This window comes from Athene noctua, chromosome Z, assembly GCF_965140245.1.
Source record: "Athene noctua chromosome Z, bAthNoc1.hap1.1, whole genome shotgun sequence".
NCBI lineage: Eukaryota > Metazoa > Chordata > Aves > Strigiformes > Strigidae > Athene > Athene noctua.
In genome coordinates, this window is record NC_134077.1 from 89,757,971 (window position 1) to 89,785,247 (window position 27,277).

A 27,277-nucleotide genomic window follows, 5' to 3' on the forward strand; every position below is an offset into this window, starting at 1 on the left:
GGCAGGACAGATTCTCTACAGAGGCCTCCCACACAAAGCAGAGTAGACAAACTGCAAATAGTGAAAATGGGTTCACTGACAAATTATTTTAAAATGTGATTTTAAAATGTCCTGTTGTGGCAGGAGAATCATACTTAATCAGCACGCATTCTTAGCCTTGCCTCTGAGCGTTTTATTTTCAGTGAGATCAGTTGTGAGTAATTGAGACATTAAAAGTAGTTCACCGGTTTTCAACAAACACATGTTTCTCTCCCCCTGCCCCCTCCAATTTTACGTTTTCGGGCTTAAAATACTGAAATCCTGCACACAGAAATATGGCAATTTCATCCGCCGCCCTTCACACCGCTCATGGGAGACCGATCACACAGGACTTCACAGAAAGAGGCTTCCTAATACCAAGTAGAGAGATGCTTAAAACTGTGTTTAATGCTGTAAATGTGTGTAAGTAACTCAGACACCACCACCAAAGTAGACATTTGAAATTGAGTACAGAAAAAAAACCACAAGAAGAAATCGCACGCAGACCGATGGGCAACATTAGGAAGGTACAAGGCTTGCAGTGTATCAAAGAACTCTGCAAAACTGACAACTGGCAACAAACATTCTCACATTGTCAAGTCGAAAATTTGGCTTTTTTTTAAACAAAATAGGCTCATCAGTGATTCTGATTTCATCAATAGTATGTTGCTCTTCAGGCAGCACACAGTGGAAAGGTGGTCGCACAAGCTTCGCAAATCAATTCTTTCAAAGTCATGATGTAACAAGAGCATATTTAGGTCCAGGACTTTCTTCAGAACAGTCATTTGATTGGCGTTCTTTCAAACACACAAACAGAAAGATCAAAATAACCGTCACACCAGAAACCGGCTGTCTGTAAAATAAACAAACCCAGGATGATCCTTCATGAGCAATGCAGCTAACATATAGTTCTTTAGACAAATATATATACATCCGCTTGCAAAGTATTTCTAAATAGTCTTTTCAAAAAGTATTGTTAGAGTAGTGCAATATAACTTTATCAGCAATTGCAACCAATGAGAGGTAACCCGGAGAGGACGAGAGGAAGGCCTCCCCTCGAGGACGCAGTCCTGCCGTCCTCCCCTGGGCAGAAATCCCCTTGAACGTCACTGGGAGCTACGACTAAGAGCTGTGCACAGGTAGTCCCTTAGGAATGAAATCTCTGCTCACTACGCGGGGAGCTGAGCATGGAAGTCTACATGCAGCTATCAGAATATATCCCCATGTACTCGTTATGCAGTGGCCACTAAGACATTTGAAATGTAAACGTTTCTCCGCCTATGTTCCATGTAAGTTATAAAATAATGCAGTTTCCATGCAGTAGGGCACAATCGTATCAGAAGAACTGACTACATTATTAGCTAAGGAAATAAAACCAGTATATCGGTTTTACCACAACTGCATTTTTTTCCTCTACACTATATTTCACATTGGTAACAGGTGATGTGTCATATCATAGAGCGTATTAATATGATCTTGTGATTTGAAAGCAAAAACATCTTCTGCGAGATTTCCATATTAAAATAGTTATGTGCACAAAAGGTGTTCATAGCATGACACCCAAAGCAATATGGAGTTAGTTTGATAGTATTTCCATTACAGCAGAACTATGAACTTCGTTCACTAAACTATGGAGTACAAATGAAGATTACCGGTACATATAGAAAAATCAGATAGGCAATCAGTTACAAACCTGGCAGTATTTTGAGAGAGACAGAGATTTTTAGGTCTTATAATGGAATGATAAAAACGGCAGGAACTTCTTTTGGTAGCTCCAGAAAGAGATTTGCACTTGGTGTTTCTCATTATCTTATAGGCAGCCCTACTGCACAGGAAAACATTGCACCAGGAGTTAACATCAGGGTCTGGAGTTCAAAAAAATCTGCTAAAACTTAAGTGCAGTAGGCTCCACTACGTTGTATTTCTCTTGAAATGTATAAAACATAGAAAATCGTAATGGTGACTTATTGGATAAAAATATTAATGCTCACAAATAAAATCTGACTGAATTTTTGTGTCAGATTTGAATTTACACCTTTTGTAGATTTAGTCGGCATGATTTGAGTGTTTCAGGTATCTCTGACCGGCAAGTAGCAGTGCGTCTTTACCATTTTAGTTGATTCCTTTCATGTCTTACGCTGTTTGTAACAAGGCTTTCAAACCCCAAAAACCCTACTTGAAACCTTCGTCAAACGTGTCTTTACAGTGTGAAATATATCTTCAATGAGAAATGCCTTTTTACAGTATTTACAAAATCTCTGCATTAGATAAAAAGGCAAAATAAGTAAAAAGCTTAGAGAAAGGAAAGACTGCTTAGGCTGTAGGCTTTTTCTTTTATCTTGCCCCAGCAGATGCTGGTCTCCTCAACACGTGAAGCTGGCTACCCAGGATTGTTTTTCTTCCTCTTGCTCGGGCTGTGACTGGAATCTTGTTTCAGTTCATGGTATTGCACCTGTTTAAACACAACATTCAGAAAGAAACCAGTCAGGTGGTGATTGCTAGAAAAAGAAAAGATTTCCTTTTTTTTCCCCCCCCCCCCCCCCCCCCCATTTTTTCCCAAGGAAAGAAAGCAGAAAGAATAAGAAAATGATCCCCCTGCAAACTACATGGCACCTGCAGCTGTGATTCAACAACAACAGAAAGACAGGTCTAGAGGAAGAAGGAAAAACAGCATCAGGATAATCCTGACAGTAGGTAACACCGTGTGCCGATGTAAACTTTAAGGCTACTTTTTTTGTTGTTTTCTCCGCAAGCTCTGAAAGAGAATAAAGAGTATCCTCTTTAATGAACTGGATGAATTTTCCTTGTAATGTTTTCTTAGGAACGTGCTTGTTTTCCAAGGCCTGCCACAGAGGGGATCAGATTCAGAGCGGGTACGTGCACCCACACTTCTTTTTTACACCAGCTGCAAACTGAAACCGATACCTGGAAATATGGGAAGTGTATAATCTTTGTGATACCGGAGGTGATTTATGTGCCTGGCATTATCTATCTTAATGCTTGCACCTTCTCAAGAGATTGTGCGCTGCATTACAAAAGCTGGTAATTCATAACCAGCTTATTTGTAAAGGAGTTCACGAGGACGGTTGAGCTGTGGCGGCAGAAGGAGCTTTCACCCCGGGACAGGCAAGGCTGCAGCACTCTCCGAGCTGCCCCGAGGCACGGGGCAAAGCCCCCTGCCCTGACTCTGTGTTGGGGCAGCTCCTTTCATCGTGTGACCTCCCCGCTCCCTCTCTGCCCGTCCCAACAGCTCCAGCTTTTCCTACACAGCGCCTTACCCCAGTCAGGATCACACGGTGCGGGAGGCTCATTAATACAAACGCCAGCACCTGCCACCATCTCCCAAATCCTCGTGTTTTTACTGGTTGCTCCTAAGGCATAACCAACGTAGTAGCTACTGTCTCACTGGTAAAAGGTCTAGCAGCATCCTCCAGTTTCACAGACTATCCTCAGCTGGAGTTTGCAGTGTCTTTGTGCCAAAGAATGTAATACTGAATCAAAATAACTGCTTTAAAATTTGTTTAAAAAACCCCAGGAAGTCATGACGCTATGCGTCGAATTAACTACCATAAGGACACTTTAAAAAGTATACACACCACTTGCACATCTGAAGGGACTCTGGACAGAAAGTCAAGTAGCTCGTTGTTATCAATTGCATACGGACTTCGAAGCTTCTTTGTAAATTTATTGATGCCTGCAGAAGTCAAAGTACAAATGTTATTATCACAGGTTTTTGTTTTTTTTGGTTTGTTTTTTTTTTTTAATATATATTTTTAGCAAAGTTCTAAAAAATATTTTAGGATCCATTTCGAAGTCTGACTTTAGCACTGAATGAATGAATGAGTGAACTGTAAACTCAGGCTCCAAAAGTCAGAATCTGCTGCTGTGGTTCCCTCTGCTTCAAAATTCCAAAGTTATGGGGACATTTTCAAATTCCTCCAATACTTTTTTCTTTTTTCCCAAAAGTAACAGAAACTGTGGTTATTATGTGCAGGTTGCACAAAAGAGAGGAATAAAGTGTACTCTGTTTCTGTTGCGGGGGGGATGAGCAGTAATGGGCTTAATTGCTGGACAGAAGATTCACGTCAGACACACGGAAAATCTTCAGAATGCTAAGGACGGTGAAGCGTACGGGAAGCGGTGAAGCGTGCACGGTGTGAAGGCTTTAGGATGGGTTTGCACAAACCTCTGCTTAGGACTGACAGGTTGAGACGAGCTGATGGCAGTGCAGAGAAGGGATGTGATGTCTCCCTTAGTCTTACACCTCCTGCGGACAACCAGTGTTCAGAGACACCAGGGAACTCCCCAAATGGAGCAGAAAGCAGGTTTTTCAACTGGATTCATTTTCTCATCGTTACATCCCGGGTCAGACTCACACACTTTTCACAGGAGAACCTCGTTCGTGGGCTCTGGGAACACGCACCTGAAACCCGGGCAGGAGTGGTACAAACTTCACAGACTCTCATGTGAGCAGGAGAAGGTTGGGACAGCATTAAAAATGTGCTGCTCCGTGTAATTCATCCAGGCTGTATCAGAGATAAGATAATACAGTTTGTCTTCCACGAAGACTTGGTGCCCGGGCCTTTCAGAAAGCTTTAGCAAGGACATAAAGCTCCGTCCACTGCACGTGGCCACGGGACCAGCCACGGGTGGACTCAGGGGTCGATACGGTCTCACCTCATCACAGCTGATAAAGAGAAGTCCCAGTCATGCCGTGAAAGTAAATACATGAAAAAATCACGGGCAAGGCTCAAGACAAGCACTGAACAGACGAGATGGGACACTCCAGGGGAAGTAAAATACAACAAGGGGATGAGGTCTTTTACAAAAGCTGGAAAATTTTCTGATTAAAATCATTTTCTTCATACCCTTTTCCACATAAACAGCTGCAGCTGCTACCAGGACTCTGCAATTTAGTGAATGGGACGAGGATGCAGAGGTGGTTCCTGCTCCACCATGGCTAACACAGCCTGTGCTCAAGGACCAGCAGCCTCCATGGGAAGAAATGTGGCCAGGAGGGGAAAAACAGAGAATTTCTTGCCAGGGCATGCTGAAAGAGGCAGTCTCTATGGAAGCACGGAAGCAAAGACAGCTGTACAGCCATAACATGGTGGAATTTTAACTGAAAAGCCCCTGCTTTCCTGAAGAGTGAAACGGGCAGATGCTCTACAGAGCATCGTGGACAACAGTATCTAGACAGGCTGGGTGCAGAGATGGAGGGCAAGAGGGCAAGGGGCATTTACAGTAATTTGTGCTTACGCTGCCCACCCTTGGTTTGGGAGGCAGGGACTCCAGTTTGGGGGTCGAGGCTCTGCCTCCCCTGAAACAGAGACATTTCTGGGGGAGTGTGACCCCTCTGGGTACCGCAGGGGTATGTGTCGGGCTTTTCAAACAGCAGTGCTGACTGTAGGGTTTTGTGGGCCTTGGAGGGGTATCACTGTCTCACATCCTTGCACGAAATCAAGGGGATGTCTGATAGCAAGTGTACAGGATTCCAGATCTGTCTGAAAAATGACGGAAAAAGGACACAGACAAAGTACTTCGACCTTCAGTAGCAAGAGGCCTACCATCGTGTGTGTGTGTGTGTGTGTGTTGTAGAAGAATGAAATTCTGGGAACTGACCTAGTCTGGGCTGCACCCAGGTGATATAGGGTATGTGGGGAATAAGTGAAATTCCAAGACGGGAAAAGAGAGTAAGCCCGCACGCTTGCTTCTTTCAATTCCATAGAAATACTTGTGTTCAAATCCTCCTTATTGCTTCTTCTCCATTTCGTATATTCTGCTACAATTATTTGTGAAGAGTCTGTAAGAATATTACTAATACTGACTGATATATAACAAATACATGCTTTGGAGTCAGTTCAATGATTTCATGTTGACTCTTGAGTTCAGGTTTTTTTACGAAGGCAAGATTGTTGTTATTTTCTTCAGAAAGAAAATCTGGCCATAGATTTAATCGAGACAGAGCTCCTTACGAGTCTGAACTCCTGAGTAAGGGTACAGCTGTTGGTGGTATAAGATGTATAAAAAAATGTACGGATGAAAACTTGGAGCATTATTTACAACAGATGTGGTAACAGTAGCTGTTTAAAATCAGTATAAAGAATAAATAAAAGGACAAGTAGTGAGAGCTTGGATCAATCACGGTTCCAACCCCCTGCCCGCCCCTCCCAGTTTCTGTTCATTATCAACCAGACAAATACCACATATACCTTTCTGTTCAACTAAAGGTGACCCTTTAAACGGGTTCCTTGTGGCTGTGTTTACATACGCTTCCGCAAGATAAAGTACTGCAGTAAAAAAGGCATATTGTGCTAAATGCACTATATAGATTGAAATGCCTCTGTTTGTGTATAAGTGGTGAAAATAAATCAGAGTAATATCTAGACAAAGCTACACTTTGATATATGAAGAATCCTCATGGCTACATGTTTATAGTATGATGAAGTCTAGAATGCCAGCCAAGAAAAATGCATTTTGCAGGTGGGCCTAAATCTTTAGGCAGTTGTGATTTTTAACTAACCTGTCTGTTTCCATCATGGGCCAGCTTCATGACCATAAATACAGAGAAGTACTGACAATGTAAGTCATCCCTTAAAAACCAGTTTTTTCTAAGTGGTATCTCTTTCTTAGAGAAGGCTTTACTTACCCCAGACAAGGACAATGTATCTCAGTGGAATGAAATAGAGGATGATGGTGAACACGGAGAGGGCAACAATTGCCAGCCAGCTCAGGAATGGGACAGTCCAGTTGAACGTACTAGGAGAAAAATTAACAGAAGTCAGAAGCCCGACAGAGTCAGTCAAAGAACAAATAATGGGCAGGACGGGACGAGAAGCGACAGCTTCCATCAGTGAGAACAAGCTGAAAATACAAATGAATATGTTCCTTACTCCCCAGACGTACTCAGACAGGCAGCCCAGGTAGCTTGTAATAGCTAGAAGAGAACTGCTAAGGCTTTTATCTCCTCCCTGCTCTACCGTAAGGACGGCACAAGCAGTTAAAGGCCCAGCAGGGACTGTCCCCTCTGCCTGACAGACACGTGTGCTCCCCGGCCAGGTGCCCTTCTGTCTCGGGGCTACGTTCAGCAAAAGCTTTGCAAAGTGTGTGGGTGTGCAAAGCTGGAAACTCATCCATGCACCCTGGGAGAGGGTTAGGGAAAAGAAGGGGGCAGAACAGTCAGGCCTGAAGACAGGGATAATGCGGCAGCACTGGATGAAGGAAGGAAATAAAAACGCTTTGGGTGAAAAAAAAAAAAAAGGGAGAAAAAGGATGGAAGGAGAAAAAAAGGAGGGAGTGGCCTAAGATAAAATTGCAGGAAAAGCGAAGAAAACCTTTTCACTACAGACAAAATAAAACAAAATAAAGATTATTTCTTTATGGATAAAGGAAGACAACTTCTGGGATCCCATCAGAGTTCAAGTGTTCCTTTCCAAAAAAGCCCCAGGTTAAAACGTCCTCATAAAGGGTCCCAAACTCTTCGCTGTGATAAAATATTGGTTGCCAGAGGTTGAGGTCCAAGAGGCCAAGAGGAAGTGAACGCCAATGAGTCCTGAAACATCCGTGCTGTGGCTCTCCAACCGCTGTGGGCAGGGAAGGGAGAAAGGCCAGATGGCCGGTCTAGACATATATATATATATATATATATATATATATATATATATATATATATATATATATGTGTCCTATGGGAATGCTGGTAAAGGGAGCTTGGCTCAGCGGGATTGTTCCAAGAAGGCACCACCATGTCAAAGGTGTTGCATGACATTTATCCAGAAGGAAAATGTGGTTTTGGCTCTAAGTAGCCTGATGATACTCTTGAAGTATTACCACTAGCTACATCCCCAATCAGTGTGATTACATTATTTTGGCTTCTTTGGCTGAATAATTGCAATTATCTGAATTGCTAGCCATATTTTTCATAATGAGCTCTGGCTTCCTGTGTTTATTTGTCTTCTTTTCTCCCTGGCAATTTTGACATGTCTCCAGAGCGAACATTATGTTAGTGTCACTTGGTATAGGATCACTCTCTTTCTCCTCAGGGGACACCTGCTCTTTTCCCCTCTTCTGTATGCATTTGGGATGAACAGAAGGTTGAGGGTCTGCTCGTGTTCCTGTGACTCGGCTTTGTGCAATGGATCACAGACACGCCATGTGTGGGAACACTGGCTCCTCACTTTAGCAAACCTCCTTATGTGCTGTGTTAGCGCAGCGTTCAGTACAGGTTTCCCATTATAGTTTTAGGAACAAATTACAAAGATTTGTAGGAAGATGCGGTCTCACTCGGTTTAGAAAATTCTGTTGCTCTCATCTGGTATATAATAGAACAAACCCCACTTCCAAAATGCACAATTAGAAAAGCTTAATCATCAAGACAACTTCCACGAACAGCCTTTTGATAAAAGACTTCTCTCAGGGAGAGGCTCATTTCACTTGTCTGGAAAACTCGTGCGGTATCATGTGCTAGCGCCTGCCTCTGCTGTCATGCACGTGGCCTGCCTGGAAGTGTCCCCACGGGAACGTTTCCCAGGCTTTCCCGTTAGGGACTTCTCTCTTAAATGTGTAAACGCCAACCTCCTCTTCACCCTGGTTCTGATACGCTTGCCCATTGCTGATGGATTTGAAAAAAGAACCAAAAAAAAAAAAAAAGGAACAGCACGAGAGATGATCCTCCTGTCTCCTGCAGGGCGACCTGCTCCCAGTGCCTCAACTCCCTACCGTTCACTTCCCGAAGTCACTTTGGGGCCGCATGCCGCGCACGGGCTGTGGTGGGCTCCTCAGTCAGGCACGGGACAAGGGACCACGCGGCTTTAGCTCTCCTCTGAGGTGCGGGGCTTCATAGCAAAGCCTCTCGTGAAGGTTTTCCATCTCTCCCAGGTCACCCCTCGGCCTGGCCCCGTGCCCGCAGCTGGAAGGCACTGCTCCCGACTCCTCATCCTCCGAGGGAGGGATGCTCACGGAAAGCCAAGTCAGTCCCGTGCCGCCTCGCAGCTGAGGGCTGGGAGACGTCTCTCTGGAACCCGCCTGGTCTCCAATAATAAAACTTACACTGCTGTTCACTGACCATGCCAAAAACACACCAAACTTCCTGCAGTAAATCTCGGAACCTCTCTTGCTTAAGGCCTAAATTTGTTGGCAATTCTTATATATCATGTATTAGGTGTTACAAATTACAAATACTCTAGACAGAAAGGTTTTGCTAACTCACATAAATACAACACTTCCACAACTGAACATGATGTACAACCTTAAAATCTGAACCCCCTATTCAGCTCTGCCTATTTCCTTTATCAAAGCTGCATTTTATTATTATTATTATTATTATTACTGGATTTTTATTACTACTTTTAAATAACTACTGTTAGGACTCATAAGAAGATTCTGTTTTACTTCAAATCCTTAGTTCTGATTGTTTTGCCCAATTAATATACTTCTAAATTCCAAAACTAGTATGACAGGATTTTCATTAACTGAAGACCTTCACAAAGCAAAGTAAATATAGATGAGTTTCACCACTGGAGCATCCAAAACTGGAGTCCCCTGCAGAAAAAAACCCCAACAAACAACCCAAACAAAAAAAACGGGTATAACACTTTGTACTTCGGCTTGGGAAAAACATGATCAGTATTGGAGAGCACCGTGTCAGCACTTACTTCTTGATCCTTTCTCCAAAGGATGCCACTTCATCAAGAATATTCTGGACACTGACACACACCTCCTGGATGGCATAAAGTCTATTCATAAATCCTTTTTTTTCGCTGTCCTAAAGAAAAGAATAAGAAGAGTTGAATAAAAGAATCTCTGACTGTAGGAGACGGACCATGTATCCATCAGTTAAGTTTCAAAAGTGCACGGGTTACAGCGTCATCCAAAAGTAACTGGTAAAACTTGGGAAATTGTTTTCTTGCCGTTGGAGAGGGGTGTATTGATGAGTATGTTTCAGTATTTATGCTGAGCACCGCCCTGACTTGTCATTGCATTCATTTCTAAATGTATCTTTCTATAAGCTGTGATGCGCTATGAATGTGTTGAAGGTGCCACCGCGCATGTTGTGCACCCTCTCGTGCGGTAAGAATCAAAAGGTGGAATAAGGGCAGTTTGTTGAAATGCCGGTTCTTGCCCACCAGGAAGATAAACATTCCTTGTGGGAGCGCTGAGCGAGAAACCAGAACCACCTCGGCTCCCACAGGGATGATCCCCTCTGGCTCCAATGTGTGTTTAAGCTGTCAGACGTACCTGTGCCCCCCACCATCATCTGTTCTACCCTTCTGCTGGGGTGGTGAGCACGCCCTCCCTCTCCTTTTTCCTTACTAATATTTAAGTGCCGCTACGCATGAAATATATGGGAGATGTAACTCCGACTGCCTTTACAATATGATCAGTGCAGCCCATGGCTCTAAAAGCACATAAAATGCCAGCCACGGAGAAAATGAAAGATGCAAGGGGGGTGTCGTTGTAGGAAGTAATTTAATTACCTCCTTACTTACTCAGGTTTTTAGACACTATTGGACTTTTATTCAGAAACCCATCAATTTACAGTAATGTAAAAGTCTAATTTTTGTTAAATTTATTAAGATTCTTTGTGCCCCTAAAAATGTGGCGGTGTTTTTGCAAAAACAGTGGCCATTTGTCCCTCAAAAGTAGGAAACACCCCCAGTAAGACGTTTTCTGGGGTCTTTGACAGATTTGCCATCAGCCAGTGTTGTCCTCTTCTGCCAGGTCAAGTAGACTTTGCCTCCTCAAAGAAGCCAGACAGGTGCTGCCTGGGTACACCAATGCACTCCATGGACCACTCCTCACCTGGCATCAAATCCACACAGAACCAACATCCCTCTCAAAAACATGCTGTGTTAGATGGGATTAAAATGAAGCACCACCATGGAAAAAAATGACCATTTCTCTTCATTTTTTCCCCAGACTACATGTAAGTCGAAAGTTTATGTTCAACATTTCCAATGGATTGATGATGTATTGCTCTAGTTTGAATGATTAGCGTTTCCTCAAAATAAGAAACGGAAAGAAAAATATTTCCGAAAAATATGTGATTAAAAAAAGTTGTTCCATGTTTTGTTACCACAAACCACGCAGTACAACAGTCTGTAACTGACACTCAAGTCCTGCACCTAAGAAATTAGCGTACGTTGCATTTAATTTGTCTTTTCTTCTGATGCTTAAATAGCAGATAGTACATTGGTTCACTTATTTTGTTGTCATTTTTGCTGTTTTAATAAACCAGACTGGCGAGGAAAACATAATTTAACATTTAATCATCTGAAGTTACTTCTGTGACACTGGTGCTGCGACTATCTTGTCAAGTTTTCTTGTGGAGATGTTGAAAGTATTGAGCTACAGAACACAAACTGTCTACAAATAAACACTCATGAGAGAGAGAGACAGACAAAGAGATGGCAAAACTCTGTGTCTGAGTGTAATTTGAAAATCCAAACACTGCAGAGACAGCAAAACCATCAGTTTCTCAGGAAATGTGAAAGAGCTTATGTTCTCAGTTAAGATTAATAATTATTCATATCACAAAGAAATACTTTCGGGTTTTGAGGACGACCATAACTGCAGCCACTGATAACAACCACATCCAGTGCTGCGCAGCAACACCGAGTCATTTGTGAAGTTATTTCCTTCATATTTGTTATATTCTCAAGGCTTTGGCAATGAGAGCATTATTGCATGCAACTTCTGAGGAGGTGCAGCGGATATCCAGCGTGTTTCACTTGTCACCAGGAAAGATTGCTCTACTCCATGTAAAACACTTACCTCCAGTACTGGAGAAATATGAAGATAATCTGTTTTCTCATACAGCAGAAGTGAACAATAAGCCATAGAGAAAACATGGGTATCTTTCTGTTTTTCAGGTACATATACACTTTGCCTCTTCAGTTTCATTTAACAGGTTCTGTCCTCGCTGTAAAGGTGCCTTGATTTATAATTAACTTGTGTGAGAAAAGAATTATGTCACCGTAAGCAAACCCGTACCCTTTGTGACATCTCCAGAACCCAACCAGGATTCCATTCACAGGTCCTGAGGCTGTTTTTCTTTACAAATATTTTACAAGACAAACTTGTACCTTTTTTTGAAAATACATCTGTTTTAAATCATTCCCTTAAAAACCTCACAAAACCCCCAAAGACAGAAAGAGACAGAGAAAGAATCACTATTTCCACCCCCCTGCACCTTCTGAGCTTAAAGAAAATTTGTTGACATACTCCGAGGCAGGAATAGACAAAACAGCACAGGAAAGAGGAGGCGGTCAGAAGGATAAGGGCTCGGCTTTGCTTAAACTAATTCCACATGCCCCACAACTATTAGCTGTTTTTTATTTCCTGCCCCAAAGATTTGTGGAGAAAATAATCTGGGCTAGGGAAAAGCTGCACTCTTTTTTTTTCTTCCAGCGAGATGCTGTGTTAGCAAATACAACATATGAGCCACCTTGAGCAAACCAAGGTTCTTAATAATCCATTTTTCAAGCACTACTGGTATTTCCTTTCCAAAGAAAGATGGGCTGTGACTGGAATCAATTTCATCATTTGTATGGCTACAATTGCCAAGTTTCTGGAAATAATTGCCATTTAAATAGTTGATAAAATTTATTATACAAAGCTAACAACAGCTTTATTACTATTTAATTTCCATGATTTGTTTGTTTGCTGTAGGCTTAAGGTATCTGAAAAGCAAGATGTCTGCTAGGGGATGGCTTTAAGCATAAACGGTGAAAGGAAAGTCAAATTGATGCTGATAGTCTGACTTGAATTTACAAAAGGGAACGAACCCAAAGGCTGAGACCACGTCCTCCTCCTCCTTCACAGGAAATTGTAGATTACAGATTGATACACTGCTTGGCCAATAATAATACTAAACTCTTGTACACTGATTTTCAGCCATAATCATATTTTACATTTGGTGAAACCAAAGCAAAACAAAGTAAATTACTTGCTCTAGACTGTGTGGAGATAATTCACATGAAACCCTGAACACAACCTAAGTTGTGTGAGTCTCTTTAGTCAGTAGGCTACGCTTCCAATCCCATGATAAAATAGGGTGATTTAGGAAAGGATTGTATCTCTAACTCCAAACCCCGCTCCTCTCCAAGTTACACTGCCTTTGCAAAACAAACACTTCCAAAGATGGGGGAAGGAGGAGAAATAAATAAGACAGACTCAAAAGTAAACTCTGGTAAATTTAACAGAATTAAACCAGCAAAAATAAGAGCTTTAATTGGAAGGAGACATTTTTAGTACAGAGAATAAAACCCTGAGCATTTTATGGTGCATAACTGTCCTATTAATAACTGCTAAGTTGGAGAGAAAGGCACAGATCATAAAACCAAAGTCACAGGAGGGTTTCAGGAATAGACGTAGATTTCAAAATTTTTAGGAGACGTTGTCTGGGAAAGACAGAGGGTCCAGGTGGATCTTCCAAAAACACCCCTTGTTGCCCAGGGTGGTAGGATAGTGCAGCTCTGCATGAAGCAAAGCGACTGAGACAAAGCCAGACTAACTTGTGACAGGTACAGGGGTAGGGCCACCGAGAGCACGAGCGTTCTCCTGGTGTGCTGTGAAACGTTCTGTCACTTGGCCACCCGCAGACACAATCAGTCTCCTTGGTCTCCAAAGCTGAGCCCACCGGTAGGCCCCGTGTCGCCCCCCGGCGTGAGTTTAAGCCACACTCAACGTCCTGGTAGACCTCCCTGTGGAGACTAACGAGGTAGACCAGAAGTGTGGGTAGGAAATGCATCAGCCCTTTAGTGGCAGGATTCATTAGTAACTCCCATGCAGACGCCGGCTGTTGAATGCCGTCCTACGGTCTGGCCACTGCTCAAAAACCTGTCACTGGGGATTAATGGCCTCAGCAATTACCTCCCAGACTCTAACCTCTGCTTTCTGGGAAGGTCACTAAGAAGGAGATAGTAAGCCAACACTATTCCAGCTATGGAGTCATTTGATCTCCTCCAGGTCTTCCGAACCCCTATCAAAAGGCTTCAGATCTGGTGATGGATACACGGGCAAGTCATTATTTTATCATTTTCTCAGGGAAATGGAAAGAGGTCAGACAACCATAATGATATTGTTATCTTAAAGCTGGCTGTGGAAGCCTGATCATGAGCTGAATGGTCTCCAGGACCTGGAAAGGCGCATGGGGTGACCTGGAGCTGGCCTCCTCCATTATGTCTGTAATGAACTGAGAGGGTCGGGTTGTTTTAACTGCTCTTCCCTCTTGAAGGCTGCCACTTGTGGAGTACCGTAACCACCTGGTCTTGCCTCTTCTTAAATTGAAAAAGTACGGCAAGACTCTTGGAGACATGAAAACCTCTCAGTGGGACCTTAATGATGTAGAAGTTGCCATCCTTCCAGTAAGACAGCTCATAAACCTTCAGACTTTGAGCTGTTTTAAATAGTGTCTGGCGGCATGCCAGGCAGACAGGTACCAGCGTATGTTCTCCCCTCAGCATCAGCAGCAGAGAAGGCCTGGATGGTACTCAAACCATCCTGAAGGGTAACAGTGGGAGCCAGACACCAGACATCGAATCCCAGGGTTACGCAGACAACCAGAACTGAGCCTTTAAACCACGGGCTTCACTTTTGCCCATGTTACCCAGAACCGCATCTTCAGTGACCGCATTTTTAAGACCCAGTCAGTGGTTTACAAATGCTTGATGTGTCATCTCTAAAGTCCACCTGCCGACATGGGTCTTTGTGTGTGCATGGAGAATAGGTCTGAGAATAATTGCTCACACCCAAATGGAGACCGAGGATTTTAAAATACAGAGAAAACCACGTAATTATTAAAAGAGCGGTCTTTCACAGCGAGAAATGGTATTTGTGGTCACAATTATTAAAGAAAGAAGCAATAAAATGTTATTGCCTAGTAAGCATTCCATATTTAAAACAGCAGAAAGTAGGCACAATAGAAACCATATAAACATGCGGACGAAAACACTGAAGATTCACTGTTTATGAAGACACCATGCCTGTGAGCATGAATATTACAACAATCTGTTCTTCCTCAAACATACACTGAGAGTTGATAAAAATCATTTTGAACCTTCTGTGACTTTTTGGCACTACCACCTATATAACGAATTAGACTTTCCTGTGTAATGAACTGCTGCAGTGCTAGAACATAAATATAAAATCAGAAAAAAAAAAAAAAAGTGAAAAAAAAGTCAAGAGCTACAGTAATAATTCTAAGGAAAAAGATGATACTGCAAGCTTTCTACAAAGTAGAGAAATAACACTTTAATGGCAATTCTTATGTAAATTCTTACTAAATGGAGATTTTTTTGCCAATGCTTTTAATTTCTTTCTCCCTACTACATTTTGCAGTATTGCCCAGTGCTCTTCAAATCCATTCCTTCCTGATCTCTCCTTCACTGCACATTTTAATACTGCAAAGATAACACTTCAGGTAAGACACACAACCAAACGCAATAGAGCCAGTTAATGGAGTAACGTGCCATTTCACTGAAGGGCCATCTAGTGGGGTGAAAAATAGACAAATTTTCCCCTGCACCATACCTTTCTGACTAATGCTATGAGGTGTTCGTTTCATGAATACTCCCAGCAAACATATTAGTTGAAAAGGGTGAAAGCTTGTCAGTTCATGGCGATAAATTCAGGGGCAAAAAAGTCAACAATGCCAGATAATTCCTTTCCTGACATTATCTTGGAAGGAAACTTAAAGAATTAAGCTGTTGTGGGGTTAAGCATTGGGGTGATGAGAATCCACCAGGTGCATCTGCATTATACTCAAATCTGAAAAACCCTAAAATTCTTCTCTTGGCTGCCTCTTCTTCTCCCCTTCACCCTGTTCTACTGTATTTAAACAACAGAAGAGAGAGTTTCTTACTTTATGCAAGACAGAACTCTACTGGACCTTGACCGTGATCTCTTGTATCCTGTCACATCGATGTCACTGGACAGAGGCTACCCCAGAAATCTTGGTGGTATTTCCCTGAGGTTGTTTCCAGGAGCTAATTTCACTAGAATATAGTCCTGAGGTTCTACCAATGAGCAAACTTTGGCCATGACCTTATAGTTTGATTTGTAAATTCCAGCGGTTCCAACAGTGTTTACCCTCAGATGCAAAACTTCAATTAACAGTGTGTTTGTTAATGCAATTCTGCAAGTTCTGTGATGCAACTGTGGGAGATGACAAATTTCAAAGTTAAATCTGAAAGCTGTAATAGTTTTAAAAAGGTAAGGAAAGAGTCTGCTAGTTCTGGAAAGAGTTATTTTAAATAAGGACAACCCTGCTGTGCAAGAGCCTAGGAAGGATGGTGGGGTGAAAACAAGTCATACCAGCTAGTATAAAAATTCTGCATTCACGTGGGGGTGAGAGAAACAGAGAGAAATCAGAAAGGGAATGCTGAAAGATTACCGTTAGCAAAACACCTGAATTTTTGAGATGCTTATCTAAACCTTACCCACAGCTTTTTGTTGTCCACTTGTTACCAACAAGAGCCGCATCAAAATAATATAGTGCTCTGTTTTGAAAGTTTAAAGTGGCCTCAACATTTAGCTTTCAATAAACGTCCATATAGCTGTCAAGACGAAAGAAGATCATGGAATTATGCTAGAGTTACAGTAATTTAAAATTTCTGGTGCAGCTCTGAAAGACATTGGCTTGAATGTAGCAGATGCAAAAGTTAATTTGCTGTTTTAGTGCAGGTAGAACGTAATTTTCATTTTCTCCTTGTATAGATTATCATAATGATAAACATGCTTTTGGGCGGAGGATAAAGACTGACTGTTCAAGATCATCTCCATACCAGGCTCAGACACTGCCTCTGCACCAAGGTTTGCCTTTAGATTTACTTTACTGTCTCTGGAAGTTTCCCAGTCCTGTGTTGACAGGATGTTATGATCTCGTAATTCTTATGTAAGTCTAAACAAACTTATGTAAACCTAAACAAACAGAGATAATGATTTCACACTAAGTTATCGGCTGGACCTGGCAAGCCTGAGAGAGAGAAGCTGTAACTGCTTCTGCTGCCAGAAGACCTGCACCTCCAGTGTGCGGCTACGGAGGGTAACCTCAATGTTCTCACCACCACGATATGAACTGCCAACACAAGAGCGCCCGAGAGGAGACAAATACTGACCTAAAAATCTGTTTCAGCACTCTAGCCTTAGATTTCGATTTTAGAGTTAGTAAGAACTATTCTCTCGAAGTGTTCTCCCTCCTCAGGAGGAGGAATGGGGTCTTCCCATAGCCCCCTCCTGTACCACCAACCTGGGTTAGACACCAGATATGTGTATCACTAAGGACTGGTGACAGGAATCTTCCTCCCTCCTTTGGCTACCAGGATAAAATATCCAGCCTCTTTTTAAGCAAGTCTATTGCCTTTTCTCTCTTTAGAGTGTTTCTCTCTAACACTCACCATTACTAACAGTATGTTTAGATCATACAAAAATAATTCTGTATTTTAAAATTCAGGTGATCGTGCCTTGGATTGCTGGTATTTGTGGTTCACAGAAATCACAAGGGATTTCTTCCCCTGAATTTCCTTACCCAAACCGGCACACGCAGTTTTAGAACTAAATTACCTGGGGCTGGTCAAGCAGAGCACTGAGCACAGACCCCTACAGAAATGCCTTTACCATTGGTATCTGCTGCCCCAACACTGCTCTTCTGGAACAATCAATCCAAGCTTTCTGGCTGCTTTGGATTCCAGGGATTTAACTCAGTGGCAAGTTGCTATGAAAAAAGGCAAACAAACAAACAAACAAACAAATTTTCCTGGGGACACTCTTTGTAAAGAGAAACTGTTCACAGAGAGTTAAAATTAATTCTCAGTGGCTGCATGTTCCCACCATACCCTTGAGGTTGAGCCCAGATGGTTTCAGTGGTTGAAGACCAAAAATCTGAAACACTTGATTGCTGTCAAGTGCTCAATGATTAGACGTTAGACAAAGCTCCTCTCTTAAGGAAAGTGATCTGGAAAAGAAAGCCAATAGGCCTCATGCTCAGCTAAGCCATCAAGTGTAGGTTATCTGAAATACTTCATTCCAAACACGAACCCAGAGCAATGAAGATGAAAACAGTATGTGAGATCTGGGTGACATTCCTTGTACTAGTTGCATGTTTGAAGAAGATAATCTTGGAAGCAGTTTGGGATTGAATTCCAAACTGGTGAACAAGGTGATGTTCAAAAGAACCATGAACACTCAAAACCAGAAGGCACAGTACCATGATCTTGTCACTAGCTCTGTTACATCAGCTCAGAAGAAACCCTACCTTGTCTAGAGCAGGAAAGACTAAGTAACACTCCAAAGACAATGCAATATAAATATGCATTTCAAACAGCAGCTACAATTATTCAAGCTATCAAGTATTAATAAACTGAAGAAAGAAAGAAAGCTTTTCAAAATAACTCATTTTTAACATAATTCCCTTGGATAAACGTTCAAACTGTGCTTTGGGAAAATTACATAGTGTAGAGAAATCACTTGGCATTTGAGGCAAAACAATGTAAAAAGGAAGAAGAGAGCAGCAGCACCTAGAAAATAACCCTGCAAATATTCTGGGGGCACAGTGGGTAAGAAGCGATGACTGAACCAAGAATTATGGGGTCCCTTTGGAGAAAATCCAGAGAAAAGCCATTGCCCAGTTTCTCCGTATGCTTATTTCACTGAAATGGGGAACGCACGTCCCCTCCGCTCCACTTTGTTTATTGGGAAGTACTGAAATTTTGGAAAAGATCTAAAGCTGAGCCGTCTAGTGAAGGTGGGGTGGGACCATGAACATGCAAAATCACCAGGAAGGGTAATTTGTAATGATGTTATTTTAATGTCTAACCACTACAATAGTCTGTTCTACGTTCGTTTTAAACATGCTTCAGCATGCTAATGTCTCAGAGGGAAAAAGCACGTATTTATGCTGGACCACAGTAAATGATACTCTGAAAACTTTGCAAGAGGTGCTCACCTGGTAATGTACTGCAGCCTGCAATAACAGAATGAAAAAGAGTAGCTCCAAGGCAAGTATTTGCACAAATGTTTTTTGGTTTTGTTTTTGTTTTTTTTTTTTTCAGAAAAACAAATATTTGTAGGTAAAGCAAAAGCTTTGAATGTGTACTGTATGTATATATCTGGTGCTTTACAATAAAATACATTGTAGTAAAAGCTACCAGCTTGTCTTCAGTCAACTGAGGTGAAATTACCTATGAGAAATTAATAATGAAACCTGCTTAGTTGAACTGATAATGAATGGGTATGCTTTAGAAGGAAAAAGGAAAGCGAAGCGTTGTCTAAAATTTATTACAAAATCCAGATGATTACAGTAATGTTTGAATGACAGCTGAAAAAATAAATAGCAGGGAAACACAAAAATTTGTCGTTCTTCAGGCAATGTTAAGTTGACCGCTGAACAGTCATGACATATGAAGTATACTGGATCACAGATGATGCTATTTACACTAAATCCTGCAACCAAAGAAGAAAAAAAACATCGGAGATACCTAATTTACAGAAGATGAAAAACAGGCGTTCAATGGGATTTATGTGCTTTCCTAAAGAAAGAGATAAACAAAGTACTTTAACCAGTCACCGTGTGGCATGCATTTTTCCCACTTTACTTTTTCCCTCATCATCTCCTAACTCGCACACTGCCTATTTAAAAACATTAAAGCACCAAGATCCACAGATACACAAATGCTGGAGGAGGAGGGCTGGGAAACCAGCAGGGAGTAATGAGCCTGACAGCAAACTAACAAATTGCTGCTGTTTAACAGTTCAGGGTGGATGTTGGGCATTAAGCAAATGAATGAATGAGGCTGACTCTAGAGTGAGCAAAAGGGGCACCCAACAGCATTTAGCTTGAAAAGCTGCAGAACGAGTCGGCATTCAACCCATGGCGCACCCCTCGTGGAAGTGGAGCCTTCTGAACACGGAGTTATTTTCAGGAGAGAAAACAGGAAATTGCAAAGAGAACTGGAGAGCACCTCTCCCTTCCTAAATCCCTGGTCCTTTCCTGACATTTTCACAAATGTTGGATGACATCAGCTTCAAAGGTTTGCCGGCACCAGTTCTCGCGGATGCACGAGCGCCGTGCCACCTCCTGTTCCTCCAACCCCGCCACTGCCACCTAATTGTGTGGTGTGTCACACCTCACAAGGTGCAGTCTCTTTAGAATTAACTATTTTACTCCCATAGGCCTTTTCAGCAGAGAAGAAAAATTAGGCCTCCATATTAAAAAAAAACCCAACAAACAAACCAGAAAGCTTGTTTCTTCCAAAACTTCAAACTCATTGCTTACTTTAGTGACATTCAGAAAAGCAACAACCACCAGCCAGAGTGCAGGAATTCCACGACAGCTCCCTTCTTCAACTTTCAGCAAACAGCCTTTGTATTATTTATTGTCTAGTAAATAAAGTTTAAACGCTTTTCAGCCTTGGTTGAAAACTCGGTACCCATTTGCAGTCCAACAACAGCAGGGAATAAAGCTGCCATCGTAAAATGTCTTTTTTCTCCTGTATGCCTGTTTTCCGCAGATTTCATTATTTCTCCTGGATCTGCACACATTGTCATATCTAGGGCACAGCGATGCTAAATAAACAGGAAGAAGGGTTGTGAAATTTTTATCATCGTTGAAACAACTGGCTGGGAGGTTGTACCGTATTCAACCTTTTTCCAAAGAAAACACAGAAGAGAGCAGGTGCCATTCCTCTACAAGAAGAGCTGCGCTGTTCTAGCCTGACAGTTTGAGATTAGGCACACAAACACTTGAGGTATTTAGACTTTGTGGCACAACAGTTAGCAAAGAGGCTGCAATAAGCAACCGTACTGGATTAAAGCAGCTTTTTGTAAAGGGCCAGACGTGTGTGGTGTTTAGAAATGCCCAGGCTGCTGTTAAACAAATGGAAGCATCGGATGGACGTACGCCTGCACAAAACAGAGTGGTCAAGAGCAGTTAGCCACAGAAATGAACAACCAGAGGTCAAACAGATACTCTGACTTCCTAGAATATTTCTCAAGCTTTCAGTGGTTCAGAAGCTTCCAGTGCAGCAGGACAGCTCCTTGTCCTAATCGCTCTCAATGGGTTTTTCTTCCATCAGTTCGTCCACTCTCATCTTGGACCCACCTAAGCTTAAGGCACCCACACTGCTGTTAATGGTTCAACTATTATTTCCCCTCAGGTTCCTTCAGAGCTTCTGGGCAAACACCATCCAGTCCTGATAACCTGTTATTGTTCATTCTGTTCATTCTTTCTACAACTTCTTTCGCCAGCGCTTGATTTGAAGCAGATTCTCTGTCACAGACCACATGGAAACCTCCCCAAGCTGTTCCACAATGAATACACATGCAAGGAATTAGGAGTAGGGCTTAAATCCAAGGCCCTCAGGTAGCTTGCTTTTAAAAGTTCTTATTACCATACACAGAACTTTAAAATTTATTTATGACAAATTTCTTGGAACTTTCTAGAATTTAAAACCAGTCAAATCAATACTGGGAAAGCAAATGGTAACTTAGATTGTGCTTAAAAGAAATCTTTTAGATTGTTCCTAAAAGAAAAAGGATGTTAAGATAACTGTGTGAGGAGAGAGGCAAAAGAGCAGATATATTTCAAAAGATTAGTAGTAAACTATTGTAAAATTTGGTACTAAAGTTGTTTCAATACATTTATTAATCTACTTGAAAAAAGAAGGAAGGTTGAGAAGTCAAGTTTACAGGTGACAGAATTACTTAAGGAGGTGATGTCAAATTTCCGAGGAATATGAAAAGGTCAGATGACTAACACCAGTGGCTTAACTTTACCTACCACCATTGTACAACCTGATGAGGTAATTCCAGCTGATGGACTGAATTCAAGTTAAAAAGATAAAAATTAAAAAACAGATCCAGAAAAATGCAGACACGAGCTGCTGAAATAATGAAAACTGTACAAGGAAAAATAAGACAATGATCAACAGAAAGTACTAGGACATTTTAATTTACACAGAAGATGAATGAACATAATCAAGGTATTCAAAATAATGAATGGTTTAGAGAAAGTAAATTGGGACTCTTAATTACTCTCATAAGGTGCTAGAGAGAACTGTTCCATGAACTTGAAAGGCAGCAGAGGTAAAACTGATAAAAGTAAATTCTTTTCTCCATGCAGCGCTAAACTCACTGTTGGAACTTGCTGCCAAAACAGCACTAATATGAAGAGCTTATAAAACTAACAGCAGAATTCAGCACGCACGCCAACATTTTCCTGTGAAATTATCGAAACAGTGGGTAGAGGAACTATCCATCATTTCAGACAAAAATATGACACAGTTAAAATCTCTTGTGGAACTCAAACAATCAGAGTTTGAGCCAGAATAGAGTGCAGAAGTTACTATGAAAATTAAGCATATACAACACATAAACGAGCTGAAACCTTTCCTGTTAATTATTCAAGGTATTTGTATCTTCGTTAAAATGTGTCAGAGCAGTAGCAGGAGAACAAGAAATCAAGAGAGGGAATCACCGAATCACAGAACGGTTTGGGTTGGAAGGGACATGAAAGATCATCTCGTTCCTGCCATGGAACTGCTGGTACTGTAGCCTAGGAAAAAAAGCACCGAGTAGTACAGTCCACTGCTTGCTAAAAAGGATTGCAGAGATATGCATAAAGGAAAAAAAAAAAAAAAAAAAAAGTCTCCTGTTTTTTCACCTCAGCCCTACAGTGAGAATAAACTTCCAATAAACTTTCTGAGCAAACAGGGTCACATTAAGTGGTTTCCAGCTACAGCACTGAGTTCTTCTAAAAGGAAAAAAACTTGACAGTTCTACTTTTGGCTAACCATTCCCATCCCAGATGAGTAAATGCTTAATTTTACTGTGTTTTTTCTGGTTATGGAGATTGGGGCTAAGGATGCATGGCAAGCCCATGGTTGTAACATTAGACACACCAACACTTACATCCTAACAGCTATTTCATGCTTCTTCTGCAGAGCTCTGCCAATCCACGCTTTGGAATAGACTAATTTTTATTACATGGCTGTGCAACAGCACGTATGAAAACAAACATGTAAGAAGATCTCCAGCATTCTCGGGGAGGAGGGGAAATCTGAATACCTTCAGCCCTACCTCAAACTGAAAATCACCCGAGAACCTTGCTTGACAAAACACAACAGTGTTTTCCTCTGAGTTTGTTTACTTTTTATTGGTACGATAGAAGAGCTTAGAAATCTGCTGCCACCATCAGTGCCTCAAAACTCTGTAGGAATTTCTTCCTTCTCCTGCAGTATTGAGCCTCCCTCTCCCACAGACTCTGAGCTTTGGAGGACCCAGCACTCCTGAACGCACAGCTCCCGCATGGCCCTGAAATCTCATTCTATTTCTATCGACCTTAGTCTTTTTGATCCCTGTGCAGCTGAAAATATTAATGTATGCAGTGGAAAATATTGACACAGCACTACAGGGGAGAGCAAGACAGGGAATTCACTAACAAGGCTCACTCAAAACTAGGGGAATGTGGAAGTGTGTGGTGTGCAAAGAGTTTCCCTCCAGCTCCTGGGAGAAAAACCACCCAGCTGCATTATGGTGATGCAGAGGGGATGTCGGGAAGATCCCACGGCAGCTGGAGACGGTGCAGCCTGACTGGGTGCCCGTCCAGGCTTGTGCTTGAGATTGCTCCCCACTGCAGGGAGACGGCTCAACGTCTTTTTTAGTAGCAGTATTAACATTAGTAAGTGATAATATTATTAATATTAATAATTGATGGCCATCACTAGTAAGACTTTTGTGGCTTGCTTGCCCCCATAAGGGGAGGGGGGACTTGCCAGAGCAGAGCCTGGTGGGTCCCAGCATCCCTAGAGGATAAGTCTACCTTGAAGCAGGGAGCAGAAAACAATTAGCTGGACCAGAGGAGATGGGTGAAGATAGTAAAACAGCATTAAATACTAAGTCCTCCATCACCTCTGAGCATGAAGGGCAACAAAGCAAGCCCAGTTAAAACAAATAGGACAAGAGGCAATGGCCTCAAGCTGCCCAGGGCAGGGTCAGGCTGGCTCTGAGGAAGGATTTCTGTGCAGAAGGGGCTGTTGGGCGTTGGAATGGGCTGCCCAGGGCAGGGGGGAGTCCCCGGGATCCCTGGAGGGGTTGAAGAGTCGGGCTGAGCCAGCGCTGAGGGATCTGGGGGAGTTGGGAACGGTCAGGGGGAGGGTCATGGCTGGGCTGGAGGAGCTGCAAGGGATTTTCCAACCCAGATGATTCCGGGATTCTGTGAAACAAAATGGGCACCACTTCTCAGAAAAGTAGTACAAAAAGCTAGACACCTTCTTCACGGCTGGTAATCATCATTATTTTTTATATTTCATGCAGAGGCTCTATTTACCCTCCTCAGTTGTTGCCATGTTGTGTCCTCAGTTGTATTTTGTGAGTGACTAAAAGACCCTTTCAAGTACAGGGGCACTGCTATGCACAGCACTGTGACATTACATGCAGTCCCGGCGTCAGAAGGCTCGAAATCCGCTCAATGGCAAGAGGTTATTATTTATTACACCCTTCTGCGTGGTCATTTGTTTCCAACTCTTTTATATTCCATTTATGTGGCATAAATCCTCTCAGCTGATTCCAGTGACAGAGTTGGACTGAGTTCTCCGCTCCCTACCTTGTCTAATATTATGGAGTAAACCAGAATTATCTTAATTAGAAAGGATGTATATTATTAAAAGAAAGATCATTCACCTGAAATATTATTAAGAAGCAATATGTTTTAATCTCATGCACACCACATTCAGTTTTCCTTACTAAAAACGTTACTTTCAATGAACATTTTTAAAAACTCAGCCACCGTTAAAGTGGTTCAAATAGACATGTAAACCTGTAAAACAACAGCAATAACTGAATGCTGCAAATTATGTGGTGGAGGTAATTTAGCACATCTAATCAGGGTTCCAATCTTCTCCTAAGAGTGTAAGAGTAGGAAGAATTATACGTGGAAGAGAGGAGGGAGAAAGAAGACAATAAATTTTTCCTACGCATGAAAACTTTTCAAAGCTCTAACAGAGGCTAACCTGTGTAGTATATCGTACTTTAGAACTCGTGCCAGGGCTCTGACTATGCTTCTGCCTTCTGTCCTGACATGCTTTGTTAGGATACAGCTCTGAATAAAGATATTAGCAGTGCCCAGAAGAAATATATCGTCTCTGGATGGTACGGATGTCTCGGAAGGGAAAGAACAACACTACTTGCGTCGAGGTAGCAGGGCACTGTTAGAGTGCTCCCCATCCCTGGTCAACCCCTCTCTAGATAAATGATGGAAAAAGCAGAGCAGGATTTTACTGGAGCATAATTGTAATGATATTTCTGCTATTTCGTTTCATCCTGAGGAAATATATCCTTTCTGACTCCCTGGAAGCCATTACAGACCTCGTCCTTGTAAATGACCTTATTCAAAACGAAAAAAAAAAAAAAAAAAAAGGAATATTGAAATAAGAACATGAGGTAGGATCCCCCTGACTGCAGACCCCTTTATTTTAAAGTGTCTTCTTAAAAGGTAATATTTTATTTTCTGAATGTTTTTCATGTTCAGATTGTGAAAAGTAATTCCTCCAACCCTCTTCACCTTCCTGGGAAGCTGACAGGAGACACATCTTGGGTGTACAAGTCCTCATACTGATTTTTGGGGACCATTTTGATCAAAAATAATCACTGCAGTCTTTGAAACAGAAGCGTAGATTTATATCATAATTCCAACAGTGGTGACTGGGATTGCAAATATGTGCAGTAAGCCTCACGATATGCAAATACTTTATGGCTTTCAGGTACAAAAGTGCATTTTTCAATGGGCAGCACACACATAATACGTGGTGTCGGTGGTCCCAAGGGCTCACCATGAAGTTCTCTGAGCTCCTCTGTCTGAATATGGGAATAAACCCACGTTTGGCCACTTTTGTCTTCAAGACTGTTCTATCATTTACAGGAGCAACAGATTACAACAACAGTTAGTGTCGATCTCCTCTTCAGTTTTAAAAATGGAAGTATAACACATTTCTATCTTTCAGCACTTTAGCATTTTGCCGTGACTTTTGATCAATATGCCAGCTATAAGATTATTAGATAGTTTCCGTAACAGTCTAAGCATCACTTCGAAGTCCAGTTTGGTCAAATTAGCTATTTTCAATACAATTTTGTTTTAACCTTGGACCTTCAAGCAATCTGTTTTGAAACTAGAGAGACTGGATGCTTCTGGCCATCCTTTCCACCCAAAGGATCTGTGAACCCAAAGCGTTTCTGAACTTCAATGCATTATGTGGGGCAAAAACCCCTTGTGTACTGAATTGTGTTAACTTGGCCAGAAGTCCCAGGTTGCTGTGTGCTTATCTTAGAGACACAACTCGCACAAATTATGCATTGGAAATGCTCTGCAACTACGGAGCTCTGCAGACCCTGTCCTCGTGAATTCCTCATCCATTGTCCCCACCTACGCCAGTGAAACGCAAGCATCCAGACATTTTCCTTCCCTTCTCCTCTCTGCCTTCTCAGTACCATTTCCCTCGACTCACCCTCCCTGTATTTGCTCAGTTACTCCACTGTGCTGCTCCTTATCAAACAGTAATTTCCTAGAACTATTAATACTTGTGACAAATGACACCATTCACAGACTCACTCCCCCAGGGCTCTGGCAATGTGCTTCACCAACACGGAGGAAATAGATAGGAGAAGAAATGTTTAAAAGAAGGAGAGAAGACCTTTCTCCAGTTCAAAACACAAGGATAGACTGCTGAATCTTAAGAATGTGAAATCACGCATTAGAACATCTCGGTATCAAAATGAGAATAAAGAAGAAAAGTCTGTAAAACATTCCTGTGTGCTTGAGGTTCTTCCAGTCATACTTGTCAGTGACCTGGAAGTACAATACTGAAACTGTTTCTTTTCCCCAACAAATGTTCAAGAAAACAGGTATTTCAGTGTCCTAGCTAAGGGTCTCAGGAGTTGGCAGCAAAATATGAATTGTGGAGCAAAAATCTGAGGATTTAGGGATTGGTGGGAAATCAATTATTTGATCCCCAAGCCAAAGAAACGAAAAAAAAAATCATCAGCAAAGGAAGTTTCCTCCACTGTTATGACAATAATAAACAGTGTATTGCAGGAAAAAAAAGACTTAAAACACCCAATACATTTGATTCAATCTCTAGGGTTCAATAATTACTTTCTGTCTTTTATAACTACTCTGATTTGGTCATCTGGAAGAAAAATCTGTCTGTGTTCTACATACTTCATCAAATCTTGTATAAAGTTCTACTTTTCCTTGCATTTTAATGCTGAC

The 27,277-nt window shown here is 41.9% G+C and overlaps 1 protein-coding gene across 9 annotated transcripts in view; it reads right to left on the reverse strand.

Moving 5' to 3' along the window:
* Window positions 1-400: 400 nt before the first annotated feature.
* The window catches only part of MCTP1 (multiple C2 and transmembrane domain containing 1), a 280,669-nt gene continuing 253,792 nt past the window's right edge, over window positions 401-27,277 (reverse strand). For 8 of the 9 annotated variants that reach the window (XM_074931517.1, XM_074931516.1, XM_074931518.1 and 5 more), the window contains 4 exons: window positions 9,672-9,781; window positions 6,668-6,777; window positions 3,615-3,712; window positions 401-2,470 (listed from right to left, as the gene is read on the reverse strand). In XM_074931517.1, the coding sequence (XP_074787618.1) occupies window positions 2,399-2,470; window positions 3,615-3,712; window positions 6,668-6,777; window positions 9,672-9,781 (390 nt within the window). In that variant the 3' untranslated portion in view covers window positions 401-2,398. The remainder of the gene's footprint in view (window positions 2,471-3,614; window positions 3,713-6,667; window positions 6,778-9,671; window positions 9,782-27,277) is intronic. The other variant, XR_012635495.1, reaches the window with a different exon arrangement.